Source organism: Temnothorax nylanderi, unplaced genomic scaffold, assembly GCF_030848795.1.
Source record: "Temnothorax nylanderi isolate EJ_2023f unplaced genomic scaffold, tnyl_v1.0 TNYL_tig0353_pilon, whole genome shotgun sequence".
Classification (NCBI taxonomy): domain Eukaryota; kingdom Metazoa; phylum Arthropoda; class Insecta; order Hymenoptera; family Formicidae; genus Temnothorax; species Temnothorax nylanderi.
In genome coordinates, this window is record NW_027249415.1 from 56478 (window position 1) to 70708 (window position 14231).

At 31.6% G+C, this 14231-nt stretch overlaps 1 protein-coding gene and 1 pseudogene across 1 annotated transcript; one reads left to right on the plus strand and one right to left on the minus strand.

Annotated features, from left to right (window-relative positions):
- Window positions 1-8593: 8593 nt before the first annotated feature.
- On the minus strand, window positions 8594-10637 carry LOC139781663 (uncharacterized; annotated as a pseudogene).
- Window positions 10638-13295, plus strand: LOC139781664 (uncharacterized). Its single transcript, XM_071720529.1, has 4 exons — window positions 10638-10676; window positions 10767-11003; window positions 11800-11955; window positions 12916-13295. Exons 1-4 carry the CDS (start codon window positions 10638-10640, stop codon window positions 13195-13197), a joined length of 714 nt encoding a protein of 237 aa, XP_071576630.1. The 3' UTR covers window positions 13198-13295.
- Window positions 13296-14231: the final 936 nt, after the last annotated feature.

The window sequence follows — 14231 nt, forward strand, 5'->3', positions numbered from 1 at the left end:
ATTTAATATTTAATCTAAATATTAATATATCTATCATAATAAAAATTATAATAGCAAAGTTTTTGGAAGTGGTGGACAAACCAGTTTATATTTTTAATGCAAACTTTACCTTGAATTTTTATATTTGTTATCAGTCATCAGAGGATTTTTTCTGCAGATATTTGAAGACTGGTGGATAATGGATTTTCTCGTGATTGAGCGCATACACGATTCTCTCTATTTAGATACTAACTTTTTGAATTCTTACACTAAGACTTTACTTTGGAGTATGGCAAACTCTTTGGTAATGAAGTTCTTAACAAGGTAAGATTTAAGATTATGCAATATAATTATAATTAAATTATCGTTTGGGAATATTATACATAACATTAATATAATTATTTTTTAAGGCAATTATGAAGGAGAGGAGCTTTCTTACCGATTTGGCTGAAACTTCACAATTTTGTATATATTGGTGCATACAATATACATCTGTAAGAGGGAGAGAGAGAGAAAGATAGAGAGAGATAGGGAGGGGAGAGAGAGAGAGAAAGAGAGAGTTAAAACTGTCGCTTTTAATTTTAGGAAAAACGTTATTAAGTACTAAAATTGATCGTTGCGTGGTTAGGATGTCTGTTATACCAATATGATGTAGACGCATATGATCATGCATAGTGACATAAAATTATATGGAATTACAGTACTAGTGCAGTATAACAGCAACCTCTCAAAATAGTCTGACACCTTTAATTGTGTGCTATTATTTGACTTTGTATTTATATAGACTTTTCAATATGCCAATTATTTTCTGCTTTAAAAAAAACATAACTTTATTTCTATTATCTTGCTTAACCATACAGTTAAAAAAAGATAATAGAAATAGAGTTTATGTTTTTTAGAAAATAATTAGTATATTGAAAAGTCTACATAAATACAGAGTATAATAAATACAAAGTCAAATAATAGTATATAATTAAAGTAAGGCGCCAGACTATTATAGGACAAGTTGCCGTTATACTGTATTATTATTGTAATTTTATGTACTTTTACGTCACTATGCATTATCATGTGTGTCTATATCATATCGGTATGACAGACATTCTAACCACGCAACTATCAATTTTAGTACTTAATAACTTTTTTCCTAATTGAGAGCGACAATTTTAACTTATAGATTCATGTTTTACGCACCAAAATACACAAAATTAAAATTTTAGCCAAATTGGTGAGGAAGCCCTTTTCCTTCATAATTACCTTTTTTAAACCACATTTAACTGCAATAATTAATTAAATTAAATTAAATTATTTATATTCAACCAATTAATAATTTTTAAAATATAAGTAATTTATCTGAGATTATTTATTTATTATTGAAAAAATTAATAATTATTTTTCACTAATTATTAATTTTCAAATAAATAGTAATTTATTTTTTATAAACTATCTATTAATTATTTTAATAATAAAGAATTTATTTCTACTAATTACCAGTTTACAAAAGAAATTAATTCATTTTTACCTAAATACTAACTTTCACAAACTAGATATTTTTCTCTGACAAATTACCAATTCTTTAAGTAATCTACACTTCTCACAAAAATTAAAGAAACACTAAATTTATCTTTAAAAATAGGCAAAATTCAAGCAGCTGTAACTTTGTTAAAAATGAACAAAATTTAAATTTTAAAAAAGGATTTTAAAGCTTGAAATTTCTACTTCTGAAAGGTTACTATTATTTTTTAGTTTTTGTGAGTTTGGTAATTTTTACATATAGAAAACTACAAGCCGGACAAAATAGAAAATTTTTCTCTCACTTTGTGGGCCTGTCATGTTCACAAAAAAAATCGGCGAAAATTTTCGACTTTCTAACGTGAAAGCTTGAAGTTTTCCTTGCAAAATCTTTTTTTAAAAATGTTTCTACGATTTTTTGTTACTAATTTATCGCGGATTGAACAAGAAATGAGCTTTTTGACTTTGATTGCTCATAACTCCCTTAGAAATCATCGTATCGTAATTCAAAAAACAGATTCTTAAAGCTGAAACTTTGCTCTATTAAACGGTATAATTGCCACATTTTTTAAAATAACGTAGATATGATACAAATTGATGAAAATAATGTAAAAATTAGCAATTTTTCTCTTTTTCATTTTGACCTAGAAAACAATTGTACAGAACAACAACGCAGACACGTAGAAACATTTTTAAAAGAAGATTTTGCAAGGAAAGCTTTCACATTAGGAAGTTAAAAATTTTCGCAGATTTTTTTTGTGCACGTGACAAGCCCACAAAGTGAGAGAAAAATTTTCTATTTTGTCCAGCTTGTAGTTTTCTATATGCAAAAGTTACCAAACTTACAGAAACTAAAAAATAATAGTAACCTTTCGAAAGTAGAGGTTTTAAGCTTGAAATTTAAATTTCGTTCATTTTTAACAAAGTTACAGCTGCTTGAATTTTGTCTATTTTTAAAGATAAATTTAGTGTTCCTTCAAGTTTTGTGAGAAGTGTATAATTTACTTTTACTTAAATATTATCAATTTTTATGTAAATAGTAATTCTTTGTAACTAATTACTAATTTGCTAATTTAATAAAAATTTAATTTGTTGTTATTGCTAATTTCGTGAATAATTAAAAAATAAAAAATAAAAATTTTTTGCAGATTCTTGCTTAACACTACAAAATAGGTGATATCAGTACAAAATTACCTTTTTCAAAAAAGGTAAAAAAAGGCGCCAAGTACACGCAATGTATTTTGTAAATTCAAAAATCTAACCTAAGTGGTAGCTTTATTTCTTTTTCACAAAATTATATTACCTAACTTAACTCAAGTGACATGTATTTCAAAAAAAGATGTAAAATCTTTAATTTCTTCTTCACAAAATTATATTACCTAACTTAACTCAAGTGACATGTATCTAACCTAAGTGGTAGCTTTATTTCTTTTTGACAAAATTATATTACCTAACTTAACTCAAGTGACATGTATTTCAAAAAAAGATGTAAAATCTTTCATTTCTTCTTCACAAAATTATATTACCTAACTTAACTCAAGTAACATGTATTTAAAAAAAAAGATGTGAAATCTTTAAATTAAATTACGCCAATTGTAAAGAGAATATGTATATTGCTTTGAAAGATAATTTTTGTGCAACTACTTTAAAGAAATAAAACTCAAGTGGTATCTTCGTATTCCTATTCAAGGGTCTTTCTATTCCAACCCAAGTGGTAATAGCTTCTTAATTCTCTTTAACAAATTTTTAATATTACACAGAATCATTTTAATTACAAAGAATTAAAGAAGTAACAGTACAAAATAAAAATATTTAATTAAAACAAAATAAATAAATTTTTCTTGTAAAAAAACTTGGCGCTGCTAGACTTTGAAATTTAAACATTAAAATTTAAACATTAGTACTAAGATTTTTGATTGAATAAAAAAACAATAAACATAATTTAGGGAAGAATGCGACAAGAGTGAAAAAGCAGCGCCAAGTTTTTTTACAAGAAAAATTTATTTATTTTGTTTTAATTAAATATTTTTATTTTGTACTGTTACTTCTTTAATTCTTTGTAATTAAAATGATTCTTTGTAATATTAAAAATTTGTTAAAGAGAATTAAGAAGCTATTACCACTTGGGTCGGAATAGGAAGACCCTTGAATAGGAATACGAAGATACCACTTGGGTTTTATTTCTTTAAAGTAGTTGCACAAAAATTATCTTTCAAAGCAATATACATATTCTCTTTACAATTGGCGTAATTTAATTTAAAGATTTTACATCTTTTTTTTTAAATACATGTTACTTGAGTTAAGTTAGATAATATAATTTTGTGAAGAAGAAATGAAAGATTTTACATCTTTTTTTGAAATACATGTCACTTGAGTTAAGTTAGGTAATATAATTTTGTCAAAAAGAAATAAAGCTACCACTTAGGTTAGATACATGTCACTTGAGTTAAGTTAGGTAATATAATTTTGTGAAGAAGAAATTAAAGATTTTACATCTTTTTTTGAAATACATGTCACTTGAGTTAAGTTAGGTAATATAATTTTGTGAAAAAGAAATAAAGCTACCACTTAGGTTAGATTTTTGAATTTACAAAATACATTGCGTGTACTTGGCGCCTTTTTTGACCTTTTTTGATATATATAACAAATACCTGCCTGTTCTTTTATATATTTTACACACATACACACACACACACATACACACACACATACACACACTCACACACACACACACACACACACATATACACACACACACATTCTTAAAAGCCTAATTATTCGTAAATTAAATTTAGTATACATAGATTGAGGAAAACTGTTGAATATGAAATTTTACCATGTGTGTTTCCTGTTGCTGCTTTCTCGATACATAATGGATCGTCCATTGAATTGTCAGGGGAACCGTCTGGTGCTTCCAAACTGTCTGATACGTTACTGAGTGCTTGGCTAAGAAGTGTTTTATTTAAAACAATCGGTGCTGCGTCACTTTTCTTCTGAGGTATATCATCATCCGTGCTTCCAACTTGCATTTGTGTATATGCTCTCTTCAGTCTCCTCTTTCCTTGCTTTAAATTATCTGTAATAAATTGACTTCAATTATTATAGAAATATCTGTATTTAGTCTGGATGTAACAGATTTTCAGTGTTACATGTTTACTTACGTGCATAACTAATTATTTCGACGCTAAAATATTCCCATTTTTTCTCGGGGTTTTTTAATGTAACTATCCACTCCTCTAATTTAGAGTAGTCTTTGTTGTCGGGATATTGACAATACACTTTTTTGCCCTTTGTGGTGATCCATGACGACGGTATCAGGTCTATCAAATTGTCGTTTTCCTTCTTTGGGAGGAATAATACTATAGCATATAAATTGTCCTCTGCATCTGCCATCTGACACAAAGTTTTAATTAATATGGGTGCGTGCGTTGTTTCTTTTTGAAAATCTTCGTTGAGGAAAAGACGTTGAGGAGCCCGTACTCCTCGGGGGGTGTGCGGGAATTTTACCCGCTAAAACCACTTCCCTTTTCACTGAGTGTGTGTGCGCGCGCGCGTGTATGTGTGTGAGTGTGCATGTGTATGTTATTAAATGTTAACATTATCAATGGTAATATTTTATTTATGTCTTGAGAACCAAGTCGGTGAAATATTTCTCGCTGAATAATAATGCGTTTGACGTATTACGGTGTACAGTTCATGAACATTGTTCTTATCAAACATAATGAGGACCAAATTACATTTTCTTACAGAATATGTGGAGAATATGTCGAGAATAAGTAATATATAAAAATTATATATAAAGATAATAGCGGTACAATATTCTTCTTTGCATTAGTCATGTAAAAAATTATTTCAAATTATTTACGAGTGCACAAGAATCATATTAGTTATGTATGCAATAACGAAATTATGTATAGTAAATTATTGATATGTAACAGAATACATTTACATAGTATATCTTTTAGAGGGAACATATTTTTGATTCCGCAAATTTATTTCCAACAAAAACTCCAACCTTTTTCGATGAGATAGGATATTTAAAAGTTTCTTGTAAATCAATCAATTCATATCCTAATAAATAAAAATCTTGCAATTTACACGTCTCCTCAGTATTGTTTTTTTTCATTAATATCGCATCAATCTTGATAATTTTTTCATTTGTCAATTGAACCACATTGTCAGGATGAACACATTTCAATAAAAAATTATTAACGGTAATACTGGAAACAAAGATATATTCTATTTCTTTATCGTTATATGTACTGTTATTTTTAAAAACACATTTATCCAAATAAGATTTTCTTCTTATTTTGTTTGTTTCGCTTGCTTCTAACTCAGATAGTCTGTTAATAATTTTCGTGAGAGGTTTTTTTGATGATTTCACGAGTTTTTTAAAGATACCTATGTAATTTTCCCCCCAAAATGTAGACAGTTCACTCAATGGCAACTTAAAATTTTTAACGTCATCAGCTACATGAATTAAATAGTGCATATTTAGTACTTGAGACTGTTCTCCATAAAGGGATGGTAATAAATAAAAAAATTTTCTTAATAAATTTTGTGCATAATCAGTATGTGCCAACGTTACGGATCCTTTGTTTAAGATACGACATGCTACAAATAAAAGTAAGTAGTGTCTATAAAAATCTTTTGGAAGCACTTTATGCAAGACCGTTGAGCTACAATATAGCAAGAAAAATCTGAATTGAGTCACTTTCCATCTAGGTATTGCGTTTATGTCGAATTTTTTGCGCTGAAATTCACACGGTATGTCGGGAGTGATGGAAGTCATTAAGTCTTTAAGATAGCGCACCTGTCGTTTTTTAAGTCCTGCCACATTCGTCTTTACAATCCATTTTTCTAATAAAAATTTCATTACCCCACAATATAACAGATGCATGGAATCAATAACGATAGAATTAATCACATTAAAATTTGGCAATTGCAACAATGCTGACTCTACATTTTCTTTATGATGTTCTGGCTGTTTTTTCTGTAAAAAAGATTCTTTACTTCGCTTTCTACTATTCATCTCAGGGTAAACCCTTTTAATCGAACGTTTTTTTCTTACAGATATCCCCTTGGTTGTACATCTCTCGCAAGCAAAAAAAGAATTCGGTGGTTTGCAACATTTTATAAATGCTCTCGCGGGACTGTCTGCAATTATAGCATTAATTTTAAAAGAATATCTTGTCCCATGCAATTCAATGCCATTATTTATTAAGTGTTTTGCTTCTTCAACGAAATCATGAAGATATTCATTGCTACTTCGTGGTTTGGAATCCCCACAAAATATATTGTACCTGCGACAAAAGGTTTACAATCGTATTTTGGGTGACAGATTTTAACACTTATTGGCCACACTTGAATTAGAGAATTTTGATAGATTTGCATTCCGTCTATTTGAATAAATACAAGAATTTCATTTTCACTATACGCATCAGGCGAAATTATTTTTTCCAACCCGTTCTGAATTCCTAGATACATGTATGCTCCCTCAGTCTCTCGATTACTAAACATTACTTGCAAAACCCGATTATGTTTTGTGCCTAATAAAGTCTGAGCTGTTTGAGGTAAGGATGTATGCCCCTCTTCCCTCAATATTAATAGTAATTCCGAAACGACATTTAACCGTAATGTATCTAAATTTCGCAAAGTCCATTGCTTGATTTTTTCATTAATAGGTGTTTGCGATGTAGGTGAGTCATTGAGCAATGCTCTACTTACAGAATCACCGACATCAGATAATTGATCTATATCTATATTCTCTTCGTTATTAACAGTATAATTACTAGTGCTTGCCTCGTTACTAATAATATTTAATTGACTTGCATTACAACCGCTTTTATTTGCCAAATTATCTGCATCTATTATCTCTCCGTTACTGACAGTATATATGCTACTGCTTGCTTCGTTATTAGTACTTTTTTCTTTTTCGTAATTTTTACTTTCGTTCATACTCATATACCCTTTCCTTAACTCGCGATACTTTTTAACTCTATAATAATGCGACATATTCTCCACCTCTTATATTCTTACCTCTACGAATGACAATCAGAACGCTAACTGGAATTAATCAATTAATGAAATATTTCTTTTGAACGTGATGTCCTGATCGAGACTGGCAGGGGGAGGGGGAACTACTCTGCGATAGGCAGCAACAAATGCGATCATCCACCAAACTGTACGAAATTTTCAGCTCCTGCGAAAGAAACAATGGTATTAATTTTGAGACTTTAATTGCATCTCTTAATAATTTCATTTTTGTCACATATACTTTCATTGCCTCTTAAAAAACGTAACGTAACGAACGTTCTTGTACGGGGGCCCTAAAAATGATAAAAATGCGACATATTAACCACTTATAGTTTTACGTACCAATGACACAATACGGGTTAAGTTTCGAAGCCGGCTACAAAGAATGAGACAGGATCCTCGAAGATGATGCTCTTGGTCGAGCATGAGAAGCAAACGCGAGATCACTCAACGATACGCAATGATCTTCACCGAATGTTCACGTTACTGCTGCGGAAAAGACGACGGTATTTACTTTGAGGCTTCAATTGCGTTTTATTAATTTCACTCACGTCACATACACTCATTTTCGTACGCGCGTCACCCCTTCCCCTTTACACGGAATTACGATCTTACACCGTATCTTACACGTTACTCGCACGGGATACCTCTTTTTACAATTACAATGCGGCGTATTTTGCAGGTATATTTTTACTCACGAATACAGCGTAAAAAGCCGACTGCACAGAACGAAACAGACATTTACTTCGAGGCTTCAATTGCGTTTTATTAATTTCACTCACGTCACATACACTCATTTTCGTACGCGCGTCACCCCTTCCCCTTTACACGGAATCACGGTCTTACACCGTGTCCAGTGTTGGGTAGTATCTAGATACATGTATCTAGATACAGTATCTAGATACATTTTGTGTATCTGAGCCTGTATCTGAAATACATTCAAATTGGAGTATCTGTATCTGTATCTAGATACAAAACATAGTATCTTAAATGCTTTTCAGATACATTTTCAGATACAGTTTCAGATACATTTTTACGTATTTTTGGTCTATAGTGGAAAAAAGTATATTTCTTTTTTATTTGCCTATGAGTAATTCGTAAAGGTGAAGAGTCTGCAAATTAATTTTAAGTTGCAGCAAAGCTGGCAAAACGTATCCTAAATAACAATGGTTTTCTTCCTGTAGCAAATCAATCGTGCATGCTAAACTCTTCATTACCATGGCATATTCTTCAAGAAACTCAATCTCGATTATTTTGAACTTTGGCTTATCTAAACGGTCGCAGATTTTGTTTAAGTGACTTTTAATCGATAGTAATTTACAAATTGCATCACAACTTGAATTCCAACGAGTGGGACAAGGAACTATTAGTAGTTTAGTATGTGCAATTTCTTCAATAATATTTGCAGCCTTCGTTGATCTATGTATTGTATTCCACAGTGTACTTGTTTCAGAAAATGAAGAATTATATAATTTCTTGTATTTGATATCAGATAGGGCTATACGTGAATCTGTTGTTGCAACTTGCAATTAAATTCAATGTGTGTGACATACATTTGTATTGTATTGGCAAAGAAAAATCTTCGAAGTCATCATCAAAATTATTTGGAAGTTTAAATTCAGATATAACAAAGTTATCTTCGTTTTGCAAATATTTTGGCTCCTCTTCAATTTTGTTTTTATCAAGTGAAAATATACGAAATGCTTTTCTAAAATTTGTAGCATTATCCCGATTATCCGTGACTGTTCCTACAATCTTATCGACAGATAATCCAAATTGTTGATGAACATTACTTAGCATTTTTGCTATTTCAATGTACGTGTGAGCAAATTTCATACGGCGACATGCCAGAACACGAATTTCTTTTTAAATTATCATCAAGGTAGTGACAAGTAAAATTCCCATAAAACTTCGATTTGTACAACTCCAAATGTCTGCAGTAGTGCAAACAAACTGAGTTTTGGAAACTCGAATCTTTATTTCAGCAATCGTCGATTCAAATTGTTCTTTGATTTTTTTCTTCAAAGTTTTCCGCGTTGGTAGCTCAACGTTTGATAAACCAGATATAAGATTTTTGAACGATGGTTTCTCAACGATTGCAAGTGGTCTCATTTCATTGATTATGTACGATAACACAAGTTTAATGACCTAGAAACAAAAACATAACACTTTTTATATATATAATTGTAAAATTCTATGTTGAGTTGTTGAGTATAATTTTGCAAACCTGTTCTTTTGAGACAGTGTTTCTCACTAACATATTCGTATGCATCAGTTTTGGTTGCTTTGCTGGTATTGGATCGGATGTTTCACATGAAGATGCATTTTTGTATTTTGCTTCTTTCTTTTCTAATGCTTTTTTTAATAATGATGAATGTTTTCTCTGTATAAAAAATATTTATAGACATTATCAAGTTATTAATAAAAAGAATGTCAGAGTAAAAAAAAGTATGTGATATATTATCTAGCTATCGTTCCAGCTTAAAATAAGATTTTAATTACATATTTTATTAGATCATTATTTCAACAATCATTTACTTTGTATATTTAATTGTTATAAGAAAATTGTAATTAGCTAACAATATTGAGTCCCTTTTTACATTCCCGATTTAAACTGAAAAAATCAAAACGTATATTGCATAAAATCGTACTTTCAAACCTCAGTTAGAGAAAACAATTATCAAAATGCATAGCTGGAGACTACTATATTAATTACAGTAATTATTAATTATTTAATTTAATACTTATTTTAATTTTCTATGCTACTATCTAAAAAAGATACTTGCCTTAGTATGCGTATAAAAATTTCCGGTTGCATTTAGTGCACCACTGTATTTGTTTCCACAGGACACAGGACACACATTCAGCAATTACTTGCGTCGAGTTTTCCTTTCTATTCTGAGAATCGGGAATTATTCTAAATAATTCTCCATCTAAGAATCGAGGAGTTGACATTTTTTAATTTTCAATATTTTTAACAATTTTGAGGTTATTATACTCAAATACTTTGCATTGTCCACGAAGGTTAACTACATTTATAGACTAGATAATCGTTTTATACATAAAGCCTGTCACAGCACCGGCGCCTCGCTGACCCCGTTGTGATTGGCCATATGAGAGTCGGTATGTCGCTAATCGTGATCGACAGTCAGGTCGGCTTATGCAATTGGTAGTCTCAGTAGTCTGATATGGGTTTTAGTTACGCCTGGCGCCACTAATAACAAGGCCATAGCCATATGTAGTTAACCTTCGTGGACAATGCAAAGTATTTGAGTATAATAACCTCAAAATTGTTAAAAATATTGGAAATTAAAAAAATGTCAACTCCTGGAATCTTAGATGGAGAATTATTTAGAATAATTCCCGATTCTCAGAATAGAAAGGAAAACTCGACGCAAGTAATTGCTGAATGTGTTTCATGTGGAAATAAATACAGTGGTGCACTAAATGCAACCGGAAATTTTTATACGCATATTAAGGCAAGTATCTTTTTTAGATAGTAGCATAGAAAATTAAAATAAGTATTAAATTAAATAATTAATAATTACTGTAATTAATATAGTAGTCTCCAGCTATGCATTTTGATAATTGTTTTCTCTAACTGTGAATAGATTTGAAAGTACGATTTTACGCAATATACGTTTTGATTTTTTCAGTTTAAATCAGGAATGAAAAAAGGAACTCAATATTGTTAGCTAATTAAGATTTTCTTATAACAATTAATATACAAAATAAATGATTGTTGAAATAATGATCTAATAAAATATGTAGTTAAAATCTTATTTTAAGCTGGAACGATAGCTAGATAATATATCACATATTGCTTCCTCATGGAGGAAGCTTTGTTTTCGTAAATTCGTATATGAACCTTTGATTGCGTATAAAGTTGGATCTAGTCAACCAAATTTAAAAAAATTATATATGAAATAGGGGTAGAAGAAACCAAAGAAAAGATTGGTTTTTTAGTTTTTTCTGCCAATATGTTCATATTGTTGTAAAACGTCAAAATATCGCCTAAAAAAAATGTCGGTATGTATGTATGTGTGTGTGTATGTCTGTGCCAAATTTACCGAAATTTCTATAACTCCAGAACTAATCAACCAAATCTTAACCAGATATATGAAATAGGGGTAGAAAAGACTGAAGAATATAATAGAATTATTAAAAATTGTTAATAATAAAGGGGTTACCAATTTTTTTTTACTCTGACATTCTTTTTATTAATAACTTGATAATGTATAATGTCTCTATTGTCTATATACATTTTTTATACAGAGAAAACATTCATCATTATTAAAAAAAGCATTAGAAAAGAAAGAAGCAAAATACAAAAATGCATCTTCATGTGAAACATCCGATCCAATACCAGCAAAGCAACCAAAACTGATGAATACGAATATGTTAGTGAGAAACACTGTCTCAAAAGAACAGGTTTGCAAAATTATACTCAACAACTCAACATAGAATTTTACAATTATATACGGGGTGGGAGAAAAGTATGGAAACCCTGCAAAATCTCGAAAACTATAAGTTTTACAGAAAAATGTTTCAGACAAAAGTTGTTTGGTTTCGAGGGGGCCATAAGATGGTATCATTGGTTTGACCTTGGATGGTCGTTTAAAGCTCACGTAAACGACACCTTTAATTTCTTAAATGGAAACCCCTATTTTTCAATGCATATTCTTGTAGCTAATCTCGAGAGCTTTTCAAAACACTATAATAAAGTATTTTTTCATTAAGAACTTTTGGAATTATGAGGCTTAAAAGTTCTAGTATTTTGACATAAAATACAAAATATCTTGTAAAACATTAAGTTTTCGGTAATGTTACTTTAATACTTTTATGCACAGAATAATGAGACGAATCAATTGGTATGAAAAAAAGGCACAGTTCCTTTAAGAAAAAATATGTAATTTGCAACACGCATCTGCATACTTTTTCTTAAAAGCAACTATGTCTTTTTTTCATACCAATTGATTCGTCTCATTATTCTGTGCATAAAAGTATTAAGGTAACATTACCGAAAACTTAATGTTTTACAAGATATTTTGTATTTTATGTCAAAATACTAGAACTTTCAAGACTCATAATTCCAAAAGTTCTTAATGAAAAAATACTTTATTATAGTGTTTTGAAAAGCTCTCGAGATTCGCTACAAGAATATGCATTGAAAAATAGGGGTTTCCATTTAAAAAATTAAAGGTGTCGTTTACGTGAGCTTTAAACGACCATCCAAGGTCAAACCAATGGTACCATCTTATGGCCCCTTCGAAACCAAACAACTTTTGTGTGAAACATTTTTCTGTAAAACTTATAGTTTTCGAGATTTTGCAGGGTTTCCATACTTTTCTCCCACCCTGTATATAAAAAGTGTTATGTTTTTGTTTCTAGGTCATTAAACTTGTGTTATCGTACATAATCAATGAAATGAGACCACTTGCAATCGTTGAGAAACCATCGTTCAAAAATCTTATATCTGGTTTATCAAACGTTGAGCTACCAACGCGGAAAACTTTGAAGAAAAAAATCAAAGAACAATTTGAATCGACGATTGCTGAAATAAAGATTCGAGTTTCCAAAACTCAGTTTGTTTGCACTACTGCAGACATTTGGAGTTGTACAAATCGAAGTTTTATGGGAATTTTACTTGTCACAACCTTGATGATAATTTAAAAAGAAATTCGTGTGTTCTGGCATGTCGCCAGACTAGAGTCAAGCTCAACAGGGTCTTCTTTCCCCGCTAATTTTTCCAAGCCCGTTCCCTTGGCAGTGGTTTCGCTAGATAGTAGATAGGGACAGTGGGAATCTCGTTAATCCATTCATGCGCGTCACTAATTAGATGACGAGGCATTTGGCTATTTATATCACGCCATCGGCGCGTCTTACCGCTTCGGGACAGTGCGGTTCCTGCTAACAACGGGACCTGGCTGAGCGATCCTGCAGGTTAACGATTGGATCGCTCATCTTCGCAACAGGTTGCCCAAACAGTAAGGATACGAGATCCAGTGTAACTTTTGTTCTAATTTCATCCTATCTATATTGACTGGGTCTATCTAGCACTCTTGGCAAGTCCTCCCGCAGGAGGGAAACCCATCTGACTGATCTGCCGCGGGATTCCTGCGTACGGGCTGGAAAAATTGTGAAGCAGAGTCCCCAACTTGGGAAAGCGGAGCTTGGCCGGCTTAGTGTTGCCGTTACCGCGGGGAGCCACGTGGAGGCGTCCGCCCGTGCGCCGTGGCGGTCGGTTGCACGGCTCTGCCGCCGTTCTGTGCCCATGGGCGTTGCCCATCCGAACGACTCGCATCACTGATGTCAACGGCAAAAGTGCCGGCATAGCTTAAAATTGGGAGTGTAGAAGGCTCCCAAATAAATAAATAAATAGATACTGCGTGGGTGGATCAGATCCCAGACCATCGTTAGTGTATAAAAAATTACATCAGTGAGCTAGCCAAGAGTTTTTAATCAGCAGCATCGCTGTTGTTAAGGCGCAACGGCGCATTATAGTCCATAAACATATGGAAAAGTTCCACTGAGCTCCTGAGCGCTTGCAGTGTTAGCGTTCTCAGCGAGCCTCTGTCTCTAATTTGCAGTTTATGTAGACAGGTAACAGTGTTTCTGGGCATTGCTCCTCTAGTCCCGACAACTATCGGGAGGATCATACAGTCTTTCGCCCCTAATTGAGCTTTAAGCGGGGCTATGAGGGACGC

Coding starts and splice junctions, on each gene's coding strand:
- LOC139781664 (XM_071720529.1), top strand. CDS start 10,638: ATGAGAGTCGGTATGTCGCTAATCGTGATCGACAGTCAG. Junction 10,677..10,766: donor TAATCGTGATCGACAGTCAG/GTCGGCTTATGC, acceptor AGCCATATGTAG/TTAACCTTCGTGGACAATGC. Junction 11,004..11,799: donor ATTTTTATACGCATATTAAG/GCAAGTATCTTT, acceptor TTTTTTATACAG/AGAAAACATTCATCATTATT.